Source organism: Enoplosus armatus, chromosome 14 (genome assembly GCF_043641665.1).
Source record: "Enoplosus armatus isolate fEnoArm2 chromosome 14, fEnoArm2.hap1, whole genome shotgun sequence".
NCBI lineage: Eukaryota > Metazoa > Chordata > Actinopteri > Centrarchiformes > Enoplosidae > Enoplosus > Enoplosus armatus.
In genome coordinates, this window is record NC_092193.1 from 23,137,374 (window position 1) to 23,161,750 (window position 24,377).

General features: G+C 45.4%; 3 protein-coding genes across 3 annotated transcripts; 2 read left to right on the forward strand and 1 right to left on the reverse strand.

Moving 5' to 3' along the window:
- Nucleotides 1–4,823: 4,823 nt before the first annotated feature.
- LOC139296979 (zinc finger and SCAN domain-containing protein 31-like) lies at nt 4,824–9,718 on the forward strand. The gene is made up of 4 exons (XM_070919554.1): nt 4,824–5,007; nt 5,674–6,583; nt 7,864–8,472; nt 9,259–9,718. The coding sequence occupies exons 1-2, from the start codon at nt 4,824–4,826 to the stop codon at nt 6,480–6,482; spliced, it is 993 nt and encodes a 330-aa protein (XP_070775655.1). The 3' UTR covers nt 6,483–6,583; nt 7,864–8,472; nt 9,259–9,718.
- A 1,098-nt stretch (nt 9,719–10,816) lies between these two features.
- On the reverse strand, nt 10,817–16,287 carry blvra (biliverdin reductase A). Its single transcript, XM_070919445.1, has 7 exons — nt 16,148–16,287; nt 14,988–15,111; nt 13,999–14,118; nt 12,820–12,917; nt 12,446–12,553; nt 11,891–12,059; nt 10,817–11,417 (listed from the first exon to the last, which is right to left on the reverse strand). The coding sequence occupies exons 1-7, from the start codon at nt 16,155–16,157 to the stop codon at nt 11,162–11,164; spliced, it is 885 nt and encodes a 294-aa protein (XP_070775546.1). The 5' UTR covers nt 16,158–16,287; the 3' UTR covers nt 10,817–11,161.
- Nucleotides 16,288–17,919: 1,632 nt separating this feature from the next.
- coa1 (cytochrome C oxidase assembly factor 1) lies at nt 17,920–21,793 on the forward strand. Its single transcript, XM_070919479.1, has 5 exons — nt 17,920–17,941; nt 18,351–18,458; nt 19,121–19,272; nt 19,461–19,537; nt 20,809–21,793. Exons 2-5 carry the CDS (start codon nt 18,365–18,367, stop codon nt 20,942–20,944), a joined length of 459 nt encoding a protein of 152 aa, XP_070775580.1. The 5' UTR covers nt 17,920–17,941; nt 18,351–18,364; the 3' UTR covers nt 20,945–21,793.
- The last annotated feature ends 2,584 nt before the right edge of the window (nt 21,794–24,377 follow it).

The window sequence follows — 24,377 nt, forward strand, 5'->3', positions numbered from 1 at the left end:
GGAGATTTACCCTAACCCCAACCTAAACCTAACCATACCCTAATCCTAAACCAAGTCTTCACCCAAACAATGTTATGATTCACGTCATGGGGACTTGCATTTTGTCCCCATAAGGTAGGTGAGACCCCAACAGTGAGTGTGTAAACAGATTTATGTCCTGACCACATTAGTAACACCCGCCCACACACACACACGCACACACACACCTGATCCTGAAAAGGGCAGTAATTATATCTGCAGCTCAGAAGGCTCTTAATGAATGAGAGCAGTGGGCAGCTGATGTGGACCTCTGTCACCCTGTAATAACTTTATTTATAAAGTGCTTTTCAAAGCGGTCTTCAAAAAACTGATTAACAACCAGACACCTAGAATATTTCTATCCATCTTATACATCTTTTTCTTCCTCTCTGTGTCCTGTTGTCAACTGTTCATCATCATGGGTGTGTTTAGTGGCTTTCTTTTGGTCTGGCGGGGGTCATGAATGGATGTAGAAACACGCCTGTTTGCATATACACCTCTTTAGTCTTTAGTTTATGTGTCACACTGGCAGGAACAGCCATACACACAAAACTGTGGATATATGCACCCACAGTGTCATGGATTTGTCACACATGTACCTGTAATATCTCATCATCGTCAAATTGATGCTTTTGTCTATAACACTCGTATTGAAAGAAATGACCAAATATTTATAACGAACGATAAAAACAACACGGTCCGCAAGAGTAATGATGATTTTGAAACGTCCAATTCACCGTATCACAGTCCAGAAAACCTTGTGTTTGTGCTTTGGCAGCAGATCAAAGGATCTGGGCCGGCTGATGAGGGAATAAGGTGCAGGTGGGGGAGCTGAGGGGTGAGGGGAACGAGGTGATTGCAGGGCCAGATTGAGACAGGTGAGGGGAATGAAAGGAGAAAAGTCCGAGGGCATCAGGTGGACAGGTAAGGAGTAACGCTGAAGGGGTCTAGGAGAGCGGAGATGTGGCTGGGGGGGGGGGGGGGGGGTCTGATCCATCCCAAGCTTTGAAACCCTCTACAATCTTAAATGACATCCCTCCCATTTTCTGTGGAGCTTATCTTGTTTCGGGGATAAGCCCTGTCCCAGCCTACACTGGGTGATAGGCATTGCTTTAAAGCTGCAGTAGGCAATATCATTGAATTATAATTTTGGTTCAAATAATGAATTTTGACCATTACATGTAACTAACAATATCTAATTGAAGGAATCAAACAACCAATCAGGGTTAGCTAGCGCGTTAACTGGCCAATCATATGGACTCTGTACAAACAGGGGCTTCTGGAGAAGGTTCCACCTTCTGGATTGGAGTGTGAATCAGAACACAAAACCCCGGATTACCCTGATTGGGTGTTTGAAAGGGACGTAGGGGTCGAAATGAATTATTTCAAACAAAACTATAATTCAATGATATTGCCTACTGTAGCTTCAAACGCCAAAGGATATGGGGAGCCGAAGATGTGCCATCCTGAATTGTGAAGTGTCGAACTCGACTTCATGTGTGTTCAGGAAACATGGTTCTTGGGTGAACATTATATAAATTTTTTCTTTTTTACAATCCACGCAAGCCTAATACTATCTGAGCTTGAGGAACTAATGAGTAAGACCAGGTCTCCTTGTTGATTCTAATGCTCATAACCTGTTTAGGTTTAGGAGTAGTCAGTGAAGGGGTACTAATGGTGCTGTAACTGAGGAATTCTTAGATACTTCGATACAATTTGGTTATCAGAAATGACAGTAGACCAGCCAGATTTGAAACTGGTACACTGAAAATGTCCTGCATGGATTCAGCGTTTGGCAAGAGCTGGGGAGTGGCATGGTTTGAAGAGAGAATTTAATGTGGTCAATTTCGCACTTTGGAAGATCCGCTTGGGAGATCCTCGGTGATGGAAACTGAAGATAAGAGTCCAAAGACTTGACTTTGCCAGTGCCCAGTGGGAAAAATCTGAGGAAGGCACATCGGTGAGTGCAGTGATCTTAAAAAGGGGGCCTCATTGACAATCGGGATCCCCCTAAAAAATCCCATTATTGTTTCCCGTGGCGGGACAAGGATCGTGATCGGCCGGTGAGGGAGAGAAACCGGCATTTCAAACTTTGCGCAAGTACCCGGCTCAGTCAGATGTTATTGAATACAAAAGATGCAGAGAGTTTGCAACAGAGACGATGAAGGGAGCAAAAAAATAAATCCTGGAGGACATATTGCGGGACACTGGATTCAGATACTTAGATAGTTTTGGTCCAGAATCCATGACTTGACTGAATGGATGGATAATAAAGGTGTAAAGGCATTTCAAGCTGTCCATGATTCAATTCATTAGAAGAGGGGGTTTTAAGGAAAAGGTAAGTATCAGAGGTAAAGCAACGGAAATGAAATTGTACTGGAGTGGAAAATAGCCCTATAAATGTATATTTTACTTTGAAAGAACTGAAGTAATGTTGCATTAGAGGAAAGACTTCCTCTCTTTAATTGCATCTGGGAGGAGGGCACGTTACCGTCAATGTGGAAACATGCTGCAGTGATCCCAGTTCGGAAACCAGGAAAAGGTCCATCATCATATCGGCCTCTAGCTTTAACATGAGTTCAGTGCAAACCTCGTGGAAGGAATGGCCGTGAATAGATTAGTATATTATCTTGAAACTAAGGGTTTTCTTAATCATTTTTGCTCTGAAATTGTGGATGTTAACAAAAAGAAATGGTGCACTCCTAGGCTCGGCTGTTAGCCCAGTCCTTTTCAATGTAATGGTAAATGGCATTTTCCACCATGGTTTTGGGGCTGTCTCTGTTTGCAGATGGCGCCATCTGGAGGAGAGGGAGAAAAAAAAATATTGAGGAGTGGGCAAATGGGGATTTAAGATATCTACCTCTATGAGTAAATATATGATTTTTGGACCGTTTTTTTTGGGGTGTGACAAAGAGTCAAACCATAGTTTAACCAGTTTGTTGCTTTCGCCATATTTCCATCTAATCTGCAAATGCATACTATCCCGGGGTTTGTTTGTGTTTTGCATTATATTTGGTTCACATATCAACATTTTTGAGATGCTTCTGGAGTAGGTCTCAGGAGCCGTGTTACTGCAAGGAGAGGAGGAAAACCAATTGCCCGTGCAGTACATCAGCCGGAAACTCTTTCCAAGGGGAATGAGGTACTCAACTGTTGAAAAGGAAGCTCTAGCAATTAAATGGGCTTTAGACACATTGAAATATTACCTCATTGGTAGAGAGTTTGTCCTTCAGACGGACCATCGAGCATTGCTGTGGATCCCCAAAATGAAAGACCCTAACGTTAGAATAACCAGATGGTACTTGCATCTCTCCGGTCATATCGTTTTCAGGTCCAGGACAGACCAGGCTACAAGAATGTCATCGCCGACTTCCTGTCACCTGACTCTGAGGAGTAACGGTCTTAACCAGACCCACCATGTGTTCAACAGACAGAGGGAGGAAGCGACCAACCACTTCCTCTATTTATCCTCTGGGTGACATCATCACTGATGTCATAGGATTAGACCAAGTGGGGGTTTATTGAACCTAAATAGTGAACTTAACACCTGCAGGACGTTTGTGTAAAACTAGCAACTTGTATACAACAAATGAAATTTCACTATCATACATACATTTTAATAGTCCAAGCAGCCTGGCTTTATAAAAAAATAAACAAAGATATAAACTTCTAAAATAACCCTTACATTTAGTGGTCTCCTTCGCAGAAATGAAACGCATGTATATTATATTATATCTTACACCCTTAAAATCAAGACCCGGGGACCCTCAGGTTAGGAACCACTGTTTTAGAGGATGACTGGGAATTCGCAGGAAGGGAGAAGACGTTGGTTATTTTTCCGCCTCAGTCATGTTCATGTGATTATGTAAATCCATCACAGGGAGAACCCATGCAGAATTCCGCAGACAGGGTCTATGGATCCAGTCTCAGGAGACTTGGGCATTGTGGTGTGTGGCCAGCTGCCTGAAAATAATAGGCAAACACGTTGGCTTTGCCAAATACACAAATGAAAGGCATCTGCTATTTCAAGACTTTTTAGGAGTTCTGAAAGGAATTTCCAACTTATCTGAAGACTAGTTACTTACACTCCACTGGCCTGTACCAAAAATATTACGTATTACTGTGGAGGGCAGCATTTCACCTCACAGCCTGCCGGAAATGCATTAGTAGTAGTAGTAGTAGTAGAAGAAGAAGAAGAAGAAGAGGGAAAAACATGACACAGGAAGACATCTTTACAGCATTCAACAATATAGGCATTGTGGGAATACGAAGTGGGGGCCCCAAAGGAAGAGACGGTCATTACCCGTCTGAGAATAGGACATACAGGTTTAAATCACAACACTGCCTAGAATAGGAAAGCACCGCACTGGGCTGTGCAGTCGCTGCAATAAACCGCAAACTGTCAAACAGGTACTGATATGAATCAATATCAGCACTAAAAGATGGTAAACACAATATTACACTGGACAATCTGCTGGGAGGGACATAATTAAAAGTACACCATCTTCTAATGAATTACAGGAATAATCGTGAGAAATTGATTATTGTTACTATTATTATTATTATTATTTGTGTTTCTCGTTTTGTTTCCTACCAAGCTACTGCTCCACACTCCAGTCCAGTAGGTGGCCGTAATGCGCCTTTAAGCTGGTTTGCCAATCGCCATTAAAACTCGAAGAAGAAGAAGAAGAAGAAGAAGAAGAAGAAGAATTAGAAGAAGAATTAGAGACGTGGTGGACGCACGTTAACCTCTCGCGCTTTAACTTTCCTCGTAACTCCGCCGACCTGTCACCCGTGGCAACAACATGTCGAGACTCCAGAGTCTGAAGGTCTTCATCCACCAGCGGCTAACTGCGGCGGTCGAGGAGATAATAGGGCAGCTGGAGAGAACGATATCCGAGTCTGAGGAGGAGACGGAGGGCCGCCACCGCCGCCGCCACACGCTGCCGGACGCGGTCTCGAAGCCCGAGGAGCGGCTGCAAGGAGCAGGTTTGTCTGATAACGCGCTTGTTGCGTTCGCGAGTGGTGCGCGGAGTCGGCGATAAGCTAGCTCAGCTATCCACGCGCGGCCCTGTTAGCGCTAGCTAACGTAACTCCCGCCGAAGGCTCACTTGCGCGAGCGGCCGAGCCCGGAACTTTCCTACTGAGCTGTATTACCTTAAATCTCAGTTAAACCGTGTCTGCAGCAACCTGTGGTGCACATTTAACGCCCAGAGCCAGAGCCAGAGCCACCAGCACAAACGTTCGCTCATGAGGACGACCTCTGGTAACTTAGTCCCGACTCAACAGGGAACTAATACGAAGTTGAGCTGCATTTCACTTTTTAAACCAGGATTAAGGGCGTCAACACACGGCAGACAGACGTTTTCTCACTTGCACATATTCAGAGTCTGTGTTTGGCCTCGCCCCACTATGAATGAGTTTTATATCAAAATATGATCAATTACATATTAATTAAATTTCATGACAATCCACCCTACAAAGTGGTCCAAAGTGCAGGGCTGGCGGATTGAGACGTAGTGCTGAGATGCTTTTAAAATCCTTATTAGTTATTTAAATCCCGATAACAAGCTCTGTAAATGTGTTTCTTTAGTCTCATTAACATAAATAAAAGTAAGGCGTTTGGTTTAAGGTGATTGTGTATCTGCATTTCAGTCTTTTCTGCCGAAGTCCAGCAGCAGTTGGAGATCAAAGAAGAGGTTCCGTCGGAGCAGCAGGAGTGGAGCGCCGGCCTGCACCAGGAGGACCCAGAGTACCCACACATTAAAGAGGAAAAACAGGACTTTTGGACCAGCCAGGGGCCCAGGAGCCAGCTGCAAGGACTGCAGGAGGATGATATCGCCATGCTCCCATTCACTCATGTCCCTGTGAAGACTGAGGATGATGAAGAGAAACCTCAGCCCGTGCAGCTTCATCAAAGACAAACTGAGGAGAACAGAGAGGCGCAGCCTCCAGCCGGCAGCTCGACTGAACAGATGAAAACGGAAGCCGAGCGAGTGGACTGCGGAGGATTAGAACCAGACGGGGACATGGTATCTGGTTCTAAACGTCCATCTGGATCTGATGCCAGGACCTCGCACCCTTCTGAAGCCGTGGCCGAAGACGGTGGTTGTGATCGGGCGGATACTACGAAAAACAGAGTTCTTATAAATGATCCGGGACTCAAAACTGGCAACAAATCGTTCAGCTGCTCAAAATGTGGGAAACGGTTCGGCCAGAAGCACCATTTGCAGACACACATGAGGTGTCACACCGGAGAGAAACCCTTTAGTTGTTCTCTTTGTGGTAAGCGGTTCACCCAGAAGGGAAATCTGACGCAGCACCTGACGGTTCACACGAGGGAGAAACCGTGTAGCTGTCCCGTCTGCGGCGAAAGATTTGCCCAACAAGGAAATCTGACACAACACATGACCGTCCACACGCGGGAGAGGTTCGCCGGTGAGAGATCGGCGAAGGGATTCTGAGAAGGCGATGGAAGACCCGGCGTCGCACGTCGAAACGTTTTCAGCTGTAGTGAAGCAATGGACTTTCTCACCGTCCAACTCAGGGCATTCAAACAGCGAAGGTAGGAGCAGCAATACGACTGCATGGATCTGTGTGTATATAGGTGAACAGATGTATGTGACAAACTTTATACAATGTGAGATGTGTCATATCTAAATAAATAAATAAATCACTCATTGAAGCAACCCCCCCCCCCCAAAAAAAATGTCTTTATGACCAAACAATAAAGGAGTAAAAAAGTACAAAAAAGTAAATCCTCCTCAACTTCTTGTGTTCATCAGGCAAAGATGCATTTCTTCCTCCTAGGATTTACATTTGGTCTATAATAATACAGTATATATGGAGGCTGATATATTTTGCATTATACTCTGTCTAGTTAATCATGTATACATTAGGGGTGATACTTGGGCTACGATACGATTCAGGGACGATACATTTTAATACAGAACGATTCGGAGCGACTCGATGCAATCTGATACAGCTGTTAACATTTGTTTAAAGCATTTTCCATCGTAAATTAAAATAAGCCAATTCTATAAAAGTAGCATCGCTTACCTTCAAATAGATACTGTATATTTCATAAAAGACCAGGGAATCCCAAGTGTTTCTGTTTGCGCGAACAGGCCGACGACAAATGATGTAACAACAAGCCACGTTCACAATACGAGTGTTAGCCGCCTACGTGACACGTTTAGTCAAACAAGACGGGGTCACTTTTTAAATCGGAACACCTGCGTGGGTTTCACCATGCCGTCTCACCAGGTGAGTGTTGGGATATGTCTTGCTACCGCGGTACTTAATCGCTGTTCTACAGACCTTACAAAGGGCCTGAATTTTATTAACTTATTATCTTCCTCCAAACTTTAGATTTGATGGTGCACTGTAAACCGTGTCAGACAATGTTTTGTTTTTACCTCGCAAGTAACACTATGCTAACGTTACACTCGTGACGCAAGAGTCTCGCATCTACCTTTGACCTTTTGCCAGAGCGGAGACGCTGTGCAGAATTAGCATTAAAGCTTCAGTCAACAGATTTGGAACTTTAGAATTGGGCCATCGGCCAGTTCATGGTACATTTAGATCCATCCAGGGGTCCACGTATTGATGCAGTCGCATTTTTAACGGTAAAGCTGGATTCCGATGAACCGTTGCACCACTAGTGTGTGTGTACTTGTCTTTTTCAAGAATTTTAACCCTAGCCCTAAAAATGGATGAATGTGGTTTTGAGAAATTCTGGTTTCTTGGGAAAAGAGAGCTATTACTGGGAAGTCATTTAAAAACCACAGGAAAACATTCAGCGCTGTCAGTGTTTGACAGTTTCTGTGTTTCCTTTTTTTCCAGACGAGCAACAAGCGATGAGATTTCGAGTCATCATCGATAGTGATATCAAGAAGATAACTTTCCAAAACGCCATCCCCTCATCTGTGGAGGACTCGATTACAAGTGTTTCAGCAAGCGTTTTCCATCACGGCAGAGGCCATGTTTTCCTACACAGCGTATCCCAATGATCCACAGAGGGCCGCAGTTGCACAGGCACGAATAGAGAATCCCTGCTTGCGGGAGCCCGGCTCCTTCAACAGATGTTACGGGTGGCATCAATGCCTAAAATACAAATCTGCAAACTTTAAGCACATGGAAGCCCCGAAACTGCTGATAAATACGCTGAAACACAAGCAGGAGGGCGACAAAAAACCTGCCAAAAACATCAAGAAACCAAGGAAAGCAGAGGTAAACTACTACTCCCCCCACACCCAGCCGGCGGAAGGGACGACAGCCTGGAGCACGTGAGGCTCTAGCTCATTGCGGCAAGCAAGACAAAGGGCAATGATCAGCTGACAAATAACTTGATGTCCAGGACATGCAGCTGTAGAAGAAGGGAAGTGGTCGGCCAGTCCATGCAGGTGGCATAATTCAAAGAGAGGTGGCCCTGCCCTCTTTGATCCGTCACAGGTAAATACACTTGGTGATCCTCTTGGTGCAGAACAGTGGCTCTGTGACTGGAGTTGGGTTTCATTCGATGGGGAATGGTGTAGAAACATGCACATCTGTTTGGTCCAAGTGCTGAGTCTAAAAATGGTCTCAGTCGCAAAAGTTTTCTTTCTTTAGATCTGTAGACACCCTTTAAACCAGCTTAAGACCCACCTGTTTAGACTTAGTCTAAACCTTTTATGTCCTTTTCTGTTTACTCGTCTTTTAATATTTCTATGATATGGTGTGTTATTCTTCATAAATCAGTATTTATCAGTCAGTTGCCTTATTCCTTTTGAGAAGCACTTTGCGATGTTCTGCTCTTGAAGGGTACGATAGAAATAAAGTTACTTACATACTGTCTCTTCACTTTGATGGTGAGTAATAAACCCCACTCAGACCCCTGCCTAGCTAGTTAGCCAGCTAGGTAGGTAGCATGTGCAGCTTTCTTAAGCTAAATAAATAAGATGGTTAGTTTCTGTGTCGTGTTTCATTTACAGGAACAGCTAGATAGTTGATTCAGAATCACTTTGACATGGCTGTTGCTCTGGCTAACAGGTGCTAACTGGCTACTTCTGGTAGCAGTCGTCGAGCTTACTAGCTAAAGAGGCAGGGGACAGCTTTCAAATGTTTGTTGTTTTTTGCTTCAATAAGATTAAATGATTGATGACGCATTATCTGAACTAGATTACATGAATTCTTTTGAAATGTTTTTCTTCAATCAAAGCATGTGAACAACGGTGTGTGTGTTTGCTATGTGTTTTATAGAGCACGGAAGATAATAAAGTGCACGAGGGCCTCAAAACACAAGAGTATGAGGATCTGCGTCTGCAACCTGCCGGACGCTGTGGGCATCATCATCATCGACGGAACTCCGGTGCTGACGGGTCTGGGTCACATGTCCTCCTCGGCCTGACCTATGCCCTAAATCTGGATTATCCTCCCAAACTTGCCAAAACGTTTGACGTCTTCCAAAGACTATTAGTAGGACTTGGATGAGTTGCAGCTGAGACCAACTTCCAAGTACATCAACCTGAAAAACAAACTCCTGAAAGGACAAACCTGAATAGTGGAGAAACGTATGAAATGCTTGCTTTTCCATGCACCAGGGCTCACTGAACACTTTGGTGAATTAAACGCTACTGCCTTTACAGTCACCAGATCTCAACCCAAGACTTTGGACCAACGCGTAACACCACATGATATAATATAAAGTTCTGTGACTGTCTCTGACGCTGTGTGTCCTTTCCTTTATGTCTGGCTGTTCCTGAGAGTTCTTGATCTCAATGAGATTTCCTGATCAAATGAATGAGGGAATATCTCGTGGAGGACTGGTGTTCGTCACCTCCAATAGAGTTCCACAAATTTATCAAGGAGCGCTGAAGCTTGAAGTCGTCACCCATCTATATTCTTGCATACAAGCTGTGAGATTTACTTTTAAAGCACGTTGTATCGTTAAATTTTATATTTGCGTGCAGCTGAATTATGATTATCTCAGAGGGGGAAAAAATACTAGACCTTTTATACATTTTACTGACATTTTAGTTGTATAATTACCCCCCTGGGGAATCAATGAAGTATTTCTGATTCTGATAGTTCAGCGAGTGACTGGGGAGAACGATCACAAATTACCAGGTGTTAGAAACCAATTTGAGTATTGCAAAATCAAAATCAGTAATATACAGTTGATTTGAATGTATGACTTAAACCTGTGTTCATTAAATTGAAACCTATAGGCTTAAAAAACAAACAAAAAAAACAATGCAAGTAAAATAATTTCAGGCGGACAAAGCTGTCATGTAGTGTTTATGTAGGCTGGGGTTTTACCTGTGATGCTTAAAAGACGCTTTGCGAACTATCGAAGGGTCCCTGACACACATGACCAGGTTTATATTTAAAGCTTCACATGTAGATATCATAGACCAGCAGGCAAACAAGTATCAACGAAGACTTCAGAGGAACTGTAGTGAGGGGGCGGGACTGAGCCTCACCTTCAGATCTCGATCTTTACAAGACGGTTCTTGTGTCATTTTACTGTCCTTTACAGCAGTGGTTCGCAAACCTTCTCACGTCAAGGACCCCTAAACTGACCCCCCCCCGCCCCAATTTGATAAGATTTTCCCAGCGTCCCCCATCTGATAGGATTTTTGCTTTTAGATGAAACCAATGACCATAAAAGTCACACATTCTGTCACTATTACTTATGGATGGAGTTATAGTGAAAGTAAATGATTCCCCTTTTTGCTGGGGGACCGACTGGAACCCCCTCATGGACCCCCTGGGGGTCCCCCGAAGACTCTTCCAGTAAGCCAGCTAGTGTTGCCAAGTTGTTTTATTTATTTAGAATGTAAAAAAAAAAACTGCTTATTGAAAAGAAAAATAAAAGAAAAACATTATTGTAGATGATATAATATGTGGATATTTCCAGCTGTCACATTATTCTACTTAAAAAAGCAGGCATGTCTCAGAATGAGCACGATCATGTTTGAGTGTGTTACTCAGTTCAATGACTCAACTTTCAGACAGTAACGGTCTCCGGAGTGATGAAATCAAATGTTTTTTACAACGCAAAGTACAAAAATTTAAGGGCATGGTGATGAAAAATAAATAGAAAGTCATGTTTAAATAAGATGTAACAACCTTATAAGCTGGAGAGCCCCCCCCCCCCCGTTTAACTTTGGCAAAGCTCTTGTATCCTCTCTGCCAGCTTCAAGCAGTGCAGGATCCGGGTCTTCTCTCTCTGCAGCTCCTCTGGACTCACTTGGCCCGCCAGCTTGGTAGAGAAGTGGATCAGATCCTGCATGAAGAGGCCCACGGCCCCTCGGGGCGCAGGAGGGATCTGGGTCAGGTTGCAGGAGTCGAAGCGAAAGTCGATGTTCTTGGCCCTGGGGAGGCCAAGTCCCCGCTCCTCGATCCACGTCAGAGGTCTGGAAGGACACGGATGTTAACGAATGTTTATGGGACTCTCTCAGTCTGTGCTAGACTTAACCGTCATGACAACCCGAGGGAGGGCAGAGACCGGAACATAGTGGCTGTTGTGGTTGACTTTCACTAAAGTTTCAAACAGGGGACTCAAGAGGCCAGAACTTATAAATGGTAAATGGTCTCACTTATATAGCGCCTTTCAACCTTCACGGTTCCCAAAGCGCTTTACAGCTAAGTCTCATTCACCCATTCACTCACACATTCACACACCAATGGTGACCGAGCTGCCATGCAAGGTGCTGGTCTCCATCGGGAGCAACTTAGGGTTCAGTGTCTTGCTCAAGGACACTTCGACATGACGGGGGCAGCCGGGGATTGAACCCCCAACCCGCTCTAACCAGCTTTACCTCCCGTGCGACAGTGCTAACCACTGCGCCACCATGCCGCCCAAGAACAACGAACCCCACACACTCACCTGTTGTCAGAAGTTAGCAGCTTTGCGGTCATCTTGCTGTAGTTGTTACCAGAGTCCTCCTCTATGGTTGCTGCGGTCACGGACAGCTCACCGAACAGCTCGACCAACCAGGTGAGGCGAGCGATGCCACTGAACGCTGGGAAACCAAATCCCGGCTTCAGAGCTCCACCTTGAACAAATGACAATGTACCACATTTACTTATAAAGAACTCCTGGACCAGGTCTGGATCAAACAACCAGTCAGGGGGTTCTGTGTCTTGATTCCTCTCTTCCAACCGTTCTAATTCACACTCCAACCCAGACGGTGGAACCTTCTGAGTCGTTATGATTGGCCGGTTAACGTGCTAGCTAACCCCCGATTGGTCGTTTGATTCAGACCTGGTCCTGTATTTTTTTTAAAAGACTAAATACACAGATACTTTTTTAAGGAGCCCCTCATTTAAATATTGTTAGCGACATGCAATGGTCAAAATACATTATTTCAACCAAAATTATGATTCAATACCTACTGTAGCTTTAAGCTTTAAGCTAAGAAAATACTTAGAAGTCTCTTACCGGTAAAATGAAGAGTACCTTCCTGCAGGGTTTTCCCCTCTACCTCCTTCTTCAGTGCTTTGTAGTCCTCTGTCAGCAGCTCGATGTGTTCCTCATGGAGAATCACTCCTGACACACACACACACACACACACAGTTTACTGAGGTAGCAGAGGGAAATGTCACCGAGCCGATTCCAGGTACCAAGCACCGATCTGAGGGTTTAGCGGTCATTTGGTGCTATCAGGAGCACTGACGCCCCACCCTTCCCCCAATAGTCGTGATGATGACACTGAAATCCATTTCCCTGAACTGCCCCCCCCCCCCCACCTCTGACCTGCACATGGAACACACATGCGAGTAGTACTTGCGCGTCGTCATAAAATGAGGCATCACCTTTTTCCCGGGCAAAGTCCCAGAGCTCCACGGCAGCCGCGTAGTTCATGGTCATGGGGTACTCGACGCAGACGTGTTTCCCTGCCCGCAGAAACGTTCTGATGAGACAGGAGGAGTTTTCTTGGTCAAAACTTGGACACCACAAAACAGTGTCTGGCGCAAGAATGCGGTGAAGGAAGATGCTCGGCACTGGTGGGAGTGTTTTCGTGATGCAGGCGGCTCAGAAAAAGGACTCGTTGTCTTGAACTGACCTGGTATTAACACTGCTATGTGTGTGTGTATATGTGTGTGTGTGTGTGTACTCTCATTTACGGAGTTTCCTGATGGACAGATAGCTTTAACTTGTTGCTAAAGTAACCGCTAACTGTGCATGTTGGGTGCACCTAGTCCTGTGAACAGGGCCTAAGTCAAGTCTGATTTGTTTCATGACTTAGAAACACAGACCTGAGACCACCAGCTTATTATACTTTATATTACACCATCTAGTTTTATATAACCTTCACATGGATTTAAACATTACGGTAGGAGTCAATGGTACAAATACATGGCTTGAATAAACTGTGAAACTGTTTTCATTTAGCCACTTGTTAGCAACCGCCTTTCCCATATCCCTTCTTTTCCTAACCAGGATCAGGTAATCCGTACTTACTTTTGTACCGGTTTTTCAAAGAAACGAACAGTTCAACAAATCAAGTGCGAAATGTAAAAATGTATTTAAACCACATGATTCAGGTGTATTTTTTTTTTTTATCAATTTTGGAAGTTTTTACGACATTTTGATCCTGAAATCCACCCTTCAGCTGGGATCAGAACAACCCTGTTTGTTGTTGGGGTTTTTTGGGATCAAAGCGATCCCAATCCTGCAAAAAAGGTTTTGAACAATACGGATTTTCTGAATCCAGATTTCCTTTTTAAACAACCTACTTTCACGATTTGCTCCAACCCGACAGCCGTAATCCGATCGGATGACTCTTGAACACCTGGCCCCTGGCCTACCAGTGGCCGCTCAGTGGCTGAAATGAAGGCGTGAGGGACTGGCGGCCCGACACCTTTTTAAAAGACCCCTTCTGCTGGGTTTTTCCTCTTATTGAGGAAGTCACTGTGCAGACTAATTCGACACAGTGCGACACAGATCCGAGCGCGGAGACCTTTCTGCAGTGGCTTTGTCTCATGCATTACCTGACGTTGTCCTCGTGCGACACATTCTCGGTGCAGACGAAAGCCACGTGGATGTCTTCTCTGCTCACGGCCTCTTCCACTGAGATCTGACTCACTCCCTGCTGAGCGTCCAGGCTTCTCCTGTTGACAAAAGCGGGACGATACCGATGAGAAACAACTTGCTAAGATGATATATATATATATATATATATATATATGATGGACTATATCTGACAGCATTTTTAAGCGCGACTATGCACTTTTTTTTTTACCTACGCTCATGAGAAATATTATTCAGTTACGGTACAGTCCAGCTCACCAGGGGCCAGATGCATGAAACTGCGGCGCACACGCAGCTTTTGTCGGGAGGCTTTGCGTTTGATCATCTGTGCCATGAAAACATCATATTTGCGCACAGTTGAAGAAATAAAGAGCGTGTCCTGGCCATAGTTCAGTGGTAAAACCCCCTTCTCCTGTCAGCCGACGAGTCACCCACGCTTGGACGGCAGTGGAGGAAGGTGTGCCGGTCATGCATGCGGCGCTGCTCTGTGTAAAAGTGCAGACCGACTAAATGCGAGTCGACTGAGGGGCCTCTGCGGCTGAGTCTGCGACCGTTAGGGGGCAGCCCTGTCGTAGATTCTCCCCCCGCGCGACATTCAGGTGTGTTGGAGCGGTTTCAGAGAGAAGCCGATTCTGCTTTGTGGCCGTTCCAGAGGCAGCCCTACCGTGACTTTTCCCAGTGGTTTTTCGGTTAGTCTCATGTCGGGACTGATCACATACATTTTTTCAAGTATTCCAGTTCCAATGTGGAGGTCACTGGTTTAGAAAAGACCTAATGTGTCTGGGATACATTCAGGGACACACATTTTGCTGGTTCTATATGGGCACACAGGCACTTCCTCACTTGCTGCTTCACGCCATGTCCTATGTTACCTTGGACAATCACTGCTCGTGTTCATCAGTGCATGCTGGGCAGCCTGTGTGTGTGTGTGTGTGTGTGTGTGTGTTACCTGGATATGAACCCTTTGACAGTGAGCTTCTCTGCAGAACTGCCAGGCGGTGGAGCGGACATGTCTCGAATCCTCACCCAGCCCGCCGTGCCAATGCCGACCACCACCGCTCCAAACATACCGACTGAGAAACGACAGAAGAGGACAGAGAGTTGCTCTCTCGTAGCTCTCATAGGGTTCAAACTGGGGGCCATAGCAAGACTACTCAAAACCCATGTGGTCAATCATGTGCGGGCAAAACGGGCAGGGGAGTGAAAACGTGTAGAGCGGAGCGTCGTAGTAACATCAGATGTAAAACTAAGGATTCCCCCTGAGCTCGCCCATTTCTCAGGAGAGAATCATCCTCTTTCATCGCCACGCTACATGTGCAATGGAAAGGTTTCTCTCCTCAGACAATCTGCGCCTTACGTGGGAATCACACCGGATCTCCACCCGTTAAAATCCTTAAAGCTACAGCAGGCAATATTATTGGATCATAATTTTGGTTGAAATAACTCATTTTGATCATTGCATGTCACTAACGATGTTTAATTGAAGGGCTCCTTTAAAAAAAAAAAAAGTAAGTCTGTGAGCACCCACCCCCTTTTGTATTTAGCCTTTTAAAAAAAAACTGGACCGGGTCTGAATCGAACAACCAATCAGGGGTTAGCTAGCACGTTAACTGGCCAATCACATCCACACTCTGTACAAACAAGGGCGTTCTACAGAACGTGGATTGGATCAGAACCCCTGATTGGTTGATTTCGGTTGTAGTCGGTTGTATTTACTTATTATTTCTTCATTTTCGTTGGCCGTAAAGTGTCGCGTTTTAGACACAAGGTTGATAACACAAGGTAAAGGGGGGGGGGCGCCGTCAGTTGTTCGGTTGCTGACCAAAACTCGCCCCGTCTTGTTTGAGGAGAACGTGCCACGCACTAACGCTCGTTTCGCATTCGGAACGTTGCGCGTTTGTCACGGAATTCTGTTGAAAACAGGAAGAGAGCAGGCTGCTTTCAACGGCCGCCGTAACCACGGCAACGACCGTCGCAATCGGCTGAGAGTCGCCAGTTAACCGGGTCTCTCGTTACACCGAAACACCCGCAGCCCGCTTCAGCGTGGTGTCTGACAGCTGCCCGGTGTTCTTCCGACAGAGAATAGAGGACATTCTGCGGTCGCCTTACCTGGTTTCATGTAGCTCCTCGGCGACCCACGCGAAGACGTCTGGCTGTTCTATGTGCGCGCGCGTATACGTTAAGTAACTTCTGACGGAGGCGGCGCTCGGCCCACCACCAGCCTGGCTGCGAGAGTACGGAGAGCCGGATGGTTCGCTATCCGCCAGCGATCAGGCGCGCTTGTTGTGCTGCGATGGCGAGGCAGGCCCGCTGCTGGAAGAGGGGCGGAGTTGTCTTTAAAGACCCCTCATTACTCATCACTATCACATCAATATAATAATCAATATTCAATTGATGGGCTCAATAATGGACATTATCCAAAAAAAAATGGGTATGATTACGAATCATACACCGTGTAAAATAGCATGTACATGATTACTGTGTGCCATATGTCCATAACTGTCCGTTGTTTATCAAATTCCTTGTATGCTTAAACCTACTTGGCCACGCTGACACACTAAATGCTGTGAAAACTGCCATCAAATCATGTTTGTACAATAAAATGTGTTCAATACTCTTTCACTCTTTTACTCCTTTAAATAATTGCAATGTTAACTGTTTGAAATCCATTTATTTTTACCCCATGGCCCCTTCAAGGAGGGACAATGTTAATAATTGTCCCACTGACGTCCGCATTCACCCGAGAACAACAGCACAGTAGAGAAAGTTCAGAGTTTTTGTGCTTAGGATAAATGGTTTTAATCTATACAGTATAGAAATGTATATTTATATTTAAGGCAATTGTGTGAATTCTTTTTTTTTTTTTTTTTACACTACATTAATCCAATAACAACAAGATTATCTGCGTTTTCATTTTTGTAAAATGTTACCCTGGAGAGAAGAAAAGGTATTTGTAATTAAAAAAAAATAAATAAATTTGCTGTCAAAAATAATTTACAATTCCAATCCAGTAATGTGGCAGTGGTCGACATATAAGGCGTTTGGCACGATGAACAGAAAAAGAAAAGTGAATTACAATCGGAGGCCTATCTTAGGCCCTAGATATTATGGCATGGGAAACTACAGGTGAGCTGCAGGTAACAACAGTAATTTAGCTTCGTTTGTGCGCATTGTGAGAATGTTCTGGGGGGGGGGGGCGTGCAGTGCGTGGCTAACTCCTTGGGCAGTTCAATGCCTACTGAACTAAGGATCAGTTTGAGACACACCCGAGGAGGTATCCAGGCTGTCGTGCATAGATAAGATAGATTAAAAAAAAACTGCCCCCTCTTGTCTTTTCAAAGGAGGTTGAGCTTTTTAGGGCTGTGGTCCATTAGTCTACAAATAGCACACTTAGGATACGCCTCAATCCAGGATTCCAGGAAATCTTTTTTTTTTTTTTTGGTGGCATTTTATTTATTATTTTCTACAGCGCCTCTGAGAGAGATGCAACAAAAGGTCCCCCACTGCACTTTGGGCTCATGGTCAGCACCTTAACCCCTTAGCCAAGACCGGACCCCTTGTCTGATTCTAAAATATGTATGATGCTTTTGATGCTTCGCTCGGTCTCAAGTGTTTTTAATCGACCGTCAAATCATTTTAATTATTTAATGAATTATTCTTTTGGACATCTTAAAAACATCATTGGTCGTTTTTGTGAAATCAGTTTGACAACTTTTGTCTTCCATACACATAGAAAATGTTGTCCTGTGAGCTCAGTACTAACGCCACCCGGCCCAACAACGAGAGGCACACGCCGGAGAATATAGTGGAGCGCACCCGCACTTGAATGGCGACGGCGTGTGTGTGCGTGTGACGTTTGCGGATGTAAACGGAGTGGAGTGGACCTGCTGGTGCTGCAGCAAGGTGAGCGCGTCTTCAAGGCTCAAGGTACCGGCGGAGGGGGCGAGTCAATAACGTGCGGCACCTCCGCAATACATGCCGCAGCTTTGCTTGTTTGTCCAGGTTTTGAGACAAGGGCGTAGTTAGACACACACACACACACACACACACACACAGCCTCCAAACCGGCAGGCTCAGCAAGTTGGCGCGTGGTCGCGCACCCCTTCATCTTTTGTACGCGACATTTCAACATGGACGCCTGTGAAACTAGACTGGCCGAGCATGAAATGTAATTAAGTAAATACAGACACACCGTTTACTCAGGTGGGAGTAAGTAGGAGGCAGGAGAAGCAGGGAAATATGGTCTGATTGACAAAAGTGTTGGGGGGGGGGGGCGGTTTAAGGTTCTGGTTCTGACTGTGCGTCCTTGCAGGGAAGGAAGCAGAGATGAGGGTTTCCACCGGTCAGCTGCAGCAGCTCACCATCTTCACCACAGTGCTGACCGGCGGAGGGATCGGCACCATGTACTATCTGCTGCAGAGTGAGTGCAAATGAGGACTGTGTGTGTGTGTGTGTGTGTTGTGGAGGTGGGTTGGTTTTGAACCGACATCAGCTCCGCTTCACTCACCAGCCCGCCTCATGATGGGCCTTGCGCCTAACCCTGACCCTTGAGCTACGGCTTCCCCCTGAGATCGGCTGCGGCTGCATGTAGTTGCAGTGGCGCCATGACCGGCTCCATAAGAATCGGATTCAGGTCGCGCCGTCCTCCGTCACAGACCCAGGGATTGTGGTTGTGGGGAGGTGGCGTGTGTGAGCCACGCCAGTCGTCGCGCCGCTGGGAGACCAGAGGTTGTGTGTTTAGTGTCCTCAACTGACAGTTCAACCTCTTTCAGAGCTTTTACACTTCAACTGACGTTGCAACTGCTTTCACCTGCTGCATGTCGACTAACTGTCCAGCTGTTCTCATCTTTTGCTCCTCAACTGACAGTTTAACTGCTTTCATCTACTCTTTGAATGAGAAGTTCAACTGCTCTCAGTCATTACACATCAACATTTCAACAGTTTTCAGTGTTTTCACCTATCATTTTATAATAATAACCCCGCTGGCGACCTGTGCAGGGTGCAGGGTGGATGGATTATTTTATAACCCTCTCCCTTTTTCGTTTTGTACCCTTTTTTTTTTTCTGTCTACTGTCCAATTAGAGAAATTTGTTGAGTCGGACTACCACAGGCTGGCCGTGCAGAAGTTGGACGCATGTCCAGTTGCCATGGAAAGCCTGGGGGCCCCGCCTTTAAAAGTCCACAACATCCATCTGACTGACAGACACAACTGCGTGGCTCAGCACACAGCACAGGTACAAGTGTTTTATATATATATATATATATATATACATATATAGTCATCAAATGTATTATTCTATCTATCTATCTAACATTGAGATTGGTGTGGGATTCTGATGATGGGCGTCTGTAACGCACAATCATGTTGTGAAGAGCTCTGACTTCTGCCTACACTTTCATATGAATTTGCTTTTTGTTGCAGATGAAGATCCCTGTGACTGGGTCAAAAACTGGAGGTTATCTGTATACTTCATCAATTAGAGACCCTGATACCAACAGGTGGGTACATTTTGTTTTTGTTTTATACATATATATATATGTATGTATGTGTATGTATATATATATATATATATATATGTATGTATATTCAATTCAATTCAATTCAATTTTCAATTCAATGTTATTTATAAGCGGGGGGTGGGGTATAGAGCTGGAAATGTGCATAATAGGTCCCCTTTAAGAAATCACTACACTGTGTGGTCTATATTCCACTTCGATGCAGCTGTATGAACCAAAATAGCGGTTCATACGCCTGGACGTGCGTCAGTGAAATGGAGCCCTGGCAGTTTTCTGCACATTATGTCACAAGCTGTGTGGTGACATGAGGAGCATCATGCAAACTACTATAATGTTTGCAACGTGTGACGTACAGATTTGAACGCAAATTAAGACAAATGAGACACTTAAATGCGACATTCGGAGTTCTGTGTTCTATTCAGACTGGGGATGTTATCAATTTAATTGCTGATAGGAACTGCCGTTTTACAAACGTGGTAACCGACAATGTATGTTTTGTGTACCCCTTGAGCTCACATATATTAACTTTTGATACCACAAGAGGGCGCATCTCACCTTTTGCAGTTCAGAAAAACTACTGGCTCAACAAATCAAGAAGCGGTCAGGGGTAAATGGTGAGGCAAGATGATATTTAAGTAAAAATTGAAAATTAAAAAATAGAACACCGTCCTCCCAACAAACTACCGTGTCTGCATTTGCTAGAAGCAGCAGCTGTGAACTCAGCGGGCTTTGCTTTATGGTGGAAAAAGGCATGACGCGGATAAACGTGGTGGACCGTGCGGGATTTCGCGAGCTACTTGAACAACCCTGAGCCGGGCTGCCCCATCCCCTCAAGAGGCACAATTACTAACGTCGGCCGCGTTTTGAGAAATGATGTTTCGCATAACTAATGTGCCGACCTCTCCAGGGCGTACCCCGCCCCTCGCCCGATGTTAGCTGGGATTGGCTCCAGCCCACCGTGAACCTGCAAAGGACTGGCATTTCTGAGAATACTGCAACAGATAGTCTATTATGCGTTTAAACGCCTCTGTGCACCCTGGAAGCTCACGCGGCCACGTACGCAGGCCTGCATCACGGTGTTATATGATCAGACAGTATATATACAGTATATGAAAATCTACCAGACTCATCTCCTCACGTCCGTCTTATACTTTTTTCTTTTAAAGGGCAAAATCCATGTCACATTGTCAATATAGCATTAGCAGTGCTTTGCATGCACCATTCCTGACCTGCGTTTGACCCTAACCCTGCAGGTGGAGTCTGAAGCAGGCAGTTCTGCAGCTCCGGGAAGGACAGACTATCGACCTGCTGAATCCTCCTCCACCGGCTGCAGCACAGACCCAGGCAACAGAGGACACAAAGGGGCTAGACTCAGGCCACTGGCACTGACCCACTCCATGTACTAATGAGAACAATGAAAGTGGAAGTGGAAATGTGGTCTCATTTCCTGGACCTTGCTAATAACCGGGCAGCAGCATTTTGAATTAGCTGCAAACGAGAAATGGCCCATCGCCCAAATTGTTATGAATAAGAAGAAATATTATGATGTTATTTTTTCCTCAGTCACCCTCCCCCCAGTCCTGTCAACCAGTGATGTGCTTATGCTTACCCTCTTTCAAAAAAGTTCGCCCCCCTCGCGCCTTTTGAGTCAGTATAGTGTCTGTTGCTGGCGAGTGAACAACAGCGAGAGTAGACCCCCGCTTCATGAGCCCTGGCTTTTGCGTTTAGTCCAGGAGTATCTCGTCATCATGCTTAAGGATTTGAGGATCCATCAGCTAAACGTCTCCGGAGACTATCGCTACAAGCCCCAGAGATGCCGAGGTAGAGGTACTTACGGTAGTCCAGCCTGGATGATATTACTCTTTCTAGATCAGAGGGTGACAGGAAATGCCTAATATTGGAGATGGTTCTGAGTTGGAAGAAGCTGGACCTGACAATGGAATTGACCTGCCTGTTGAAACTTCATCACCATCAGGTTCTTGGCATGTGGGCAGCGAGGTGATTGAGGTTCTGGGCAGTAACAGTGATATGATGAGGGGGGCCAAAGACTAGGATCTCTGTCTTGTCCTTGTTTAACTGAAGGAAATGAAGAGCTAACCAGTCTTTAATATCCTGGAGACAGTTTTGTAATCGAGTTACATCGGCCTGGTTTTGGGAATCGGAGGGGAGGTAGATTTGAGTATCATCTGCATAGCAGTTTATGTGATTACGTGTGACAAATAAACTTAATGTATTGTTGTGCGTGTCCGAGTGTGGTTTGAATTAAATAATGTGATGCTGACTGTTGCTCTGTTAAAGCTGGAGCGCAGGACTTTTACATATAAATGAACGTCCGTTATATTCAAGCCGTTGCCAAAGGACTATACACAGCGCTGATTAACCCTGTGACGGCCAGGGAAATCTCTCTGTATTTCAATATACGGAGTTTTTAAATCAGGCGTGCGTGGCGACATTCCCAGGCTTGTTCACCAGCAGTGACTAGTTTGCCAGAAATGGTGGTGTAGATGAGGGAAATGTAGCCATCACATCCACATAGAAAGCATGTTTGTGGTCTTTTTTTTCTTTATTTTTTTCTCTCTTTTTACATCAAATACTCAGATAATCACGTCTGACTCCCCCCGTGTTTTCAAAAGGTACGTTTTCCCCCCGGCGATAAAGAACATGTGTTATCAAGAATCTCCTCAAGCAAAGACGGGCAAAAAGAAAAACAACCTTGTTTTTTACCACATCAAGTTCACACATTGAGAGTGTCACCCACCCTCCCCTGCTGCATTACTCAGAACTCAAAGTTCTCTTCCCCTAAATATGTGTATCACGAAAGTCTGATAGTCATGCTTACCGCTGGCTGTGAAGTGTCCCGTCCCAACCACGGCCTGTTCACCCTTCCACCCTGCTGACAGACTAAGAGTAAGGACCCAGCTTGGGTTCAGAGAGAGACCCGCTAATGACAGGGCCGCGGCACATCACCTCGTCTTGACCGTGCAGAGCTCTACGGGTGATCACAGGGATCCCGCTTCTAAATTTGATGGGGGATCAGTGTTAACCTGGAGAACCTGGAGGAGCCGGCTGATGCAGCTGCACCCTGGATCACTTGGCCAAGGTGTCGTGTTCCAGGGGGCTGGGGGCGATTAGGGTTTGTCCCCTCGCGCGCGACTTCACGCTTGTTGCTCCGTCAGGGGTTCTGTGCTTTCTGCTCATCGTTACAGTCACATGGGATGAGCTGAGATCTGAACAACAAAGAAAATCCTCAACTTCCCAGTGAGAACACGATGAAGTGGTTAGAGGTTTAGAGAGTTTCTCTCTCAGTGCAGGAGCCCCCAGAGAGGTTGTGTATGTATTGACGTACATTGTATATAAATGCATTATGAAACAATTTGACATTGTGAAATACCATGAAAATAGTTTTAGGATAGGATTATTTGTACTTTTGGTTTCATATAAATAGGTCTTCATCGTGCCCATGTGGGTAGATTATATGAGATTCTGAAATTACTTTGAAAGGAAATGACCTGGTGTTTAACACCTTTTTTTTTTTCCACAGCTGTCACTTCCAGGAAATTGTATGTTAATCTTTTCGTCTTCGCGAACACGATTGCTTGCAACTATCCATGGTTACAGCTGCCGTTCTTGTCTGTGACAACATTGAAAGGTGAAAGAAAATGTGCTCACTTGTTCCACTAAAATGCTGCTCGGGAGAAGCTCAAATGTCAGATTGGCCTGGTATGATATTTCTTCAGCGAGCATCTAGAGGAAGATTTCGATGGTTGACTGCTGACAGTCCCAGAACGTCCGTCACTCCTTTCCAGGAGCAGCGCAAAAGATGGCGACAGAAAGCAGCGTTAGCGTTACGTCCACATAATGTTACATTAGCTTACCGTTTTATAAATTTGCATTTTCTGTCTTTGCATCAGCCGCTTTGTTGAGGCCTCTCGCCTAATTCTCAGTCAAGCAGCTAAATCAGCATCTGAGCAAGAGATGTCTTGGGTGATGGAGGCAATTTCTTTAGGTTCTACATGCGCGATTCCACATGCATGCAGAATACGTCGAATAAAACTTTCAAGTTCGTCTCTCTTTCACTTGATCACTAGTTTTTTGCTGTGGTGTGCAACTTTTCTTTGTTATCTCAAATGTGAATAGGAAGTCAAAAGCCTATTATGTCTTTGTCAGCACGGATGTGGGATGTGTGGGATTCTGTGGAGGTTTGGTGAACTGCGAAACTTATAACCACAGTTGACTGAAAACACCTTTTTATAGACTCCGTGTCAACTGAGGAGTTGCTTCTTTGAGCATTTGTAAGGTCTCGGGAGGAAACTCGATGAAACCAAAAAAAAAGAAAAAAAGATTATTTCAGAATCAGACGCTGTTTATTGCCAAGTAATCTACATTTCAAGGAATTTGCCGTGGTCTGATGGTGCTACCTTTTGACTGTGGCCGTGTTCATCAGGTTGACTGCAGAGGGGAAGAAACTGTTCTTGTGGCGGGAGGTTTTGGTCCTGATGGACCGCAGCCTCCTGCCAGAGGGGAGGGGGTTGAACAGATGGTTTCCGGGGTGGGAGGGGTCGGCAGCAATCTTCCCTGCTCTCCTCAGGGTCCTGGAGGAGTACAGGTCCTGAAGAGATGGGAGGTTGCAGCCGATCACCCTCTCTGCAGAGCGGATGATACGCTGCAGTCTGCGTCTGTCCTTGGTGGAGGCAGCAGCGTACCAGACGGTGATGGAGGAGGTGAGGATGGACTCTATGATGGCAGTGTAGAAGTGAACCAGCATTTTTTGTGGCAGGTTAAACTTCCTCAGCTGCCTCAGGAAGTTCATCCTCTGTTGGGC

Bases quoted from the DNA above. Each gene is read 5' to 3' on its own strand.
- blvra (XM_070919445.1), bottom strand. The intron at 14,119-14,987 runs GTAACACACACA...TTTTGTCAACAG, and splicing joins GTCAAAGGGTTCATATCCAG to GAGAAGCCTGGACGCTCAGC. The intron at 12,918-13,998 runs GTAATGCATGAG...CTGTCTCATCAG, and splicing joins TCGCACGAGGACAACGTCAG to AACGTTTCTGCGGGCAGGGA.
- LOC139296979 (XM_070919554.1), top strand. From the start codon at position 4,824: ATGTCGAGACTCCAGAGTCTGAAGGTCTTCATCCACCAGCGGCTAACT. The intron at 5,008-5,673 runs GTTTGTCTGATA...TCTGCATTTCAG, and splicing joins GGAGCGGCTGCAAGGAGCAG to TCTTTTCTGCCGAAGTCCAG.
- coa1 (XM_070919479.1), top strand. From the start codon at position 18,365: ATGAGGGTTTCCACCGGTCAGCTGCAGCAGCTCACCATCTTCACCACA. The intron at 19,273-19,460 runs GTACAAGTGTTT...TTTTTGTTGCAG, and splicing joins TGGCTCAGCACACAGCACAG to ATGAAGATCCCTGTGACTGG. The intron at 19,538-20,808 runs GTGGGTACATTT...CTAACCCTGCAG, and splicing joins AGAGACCCTGATACCAACAG to GTGGAGTCTGAAGCAGGCAG.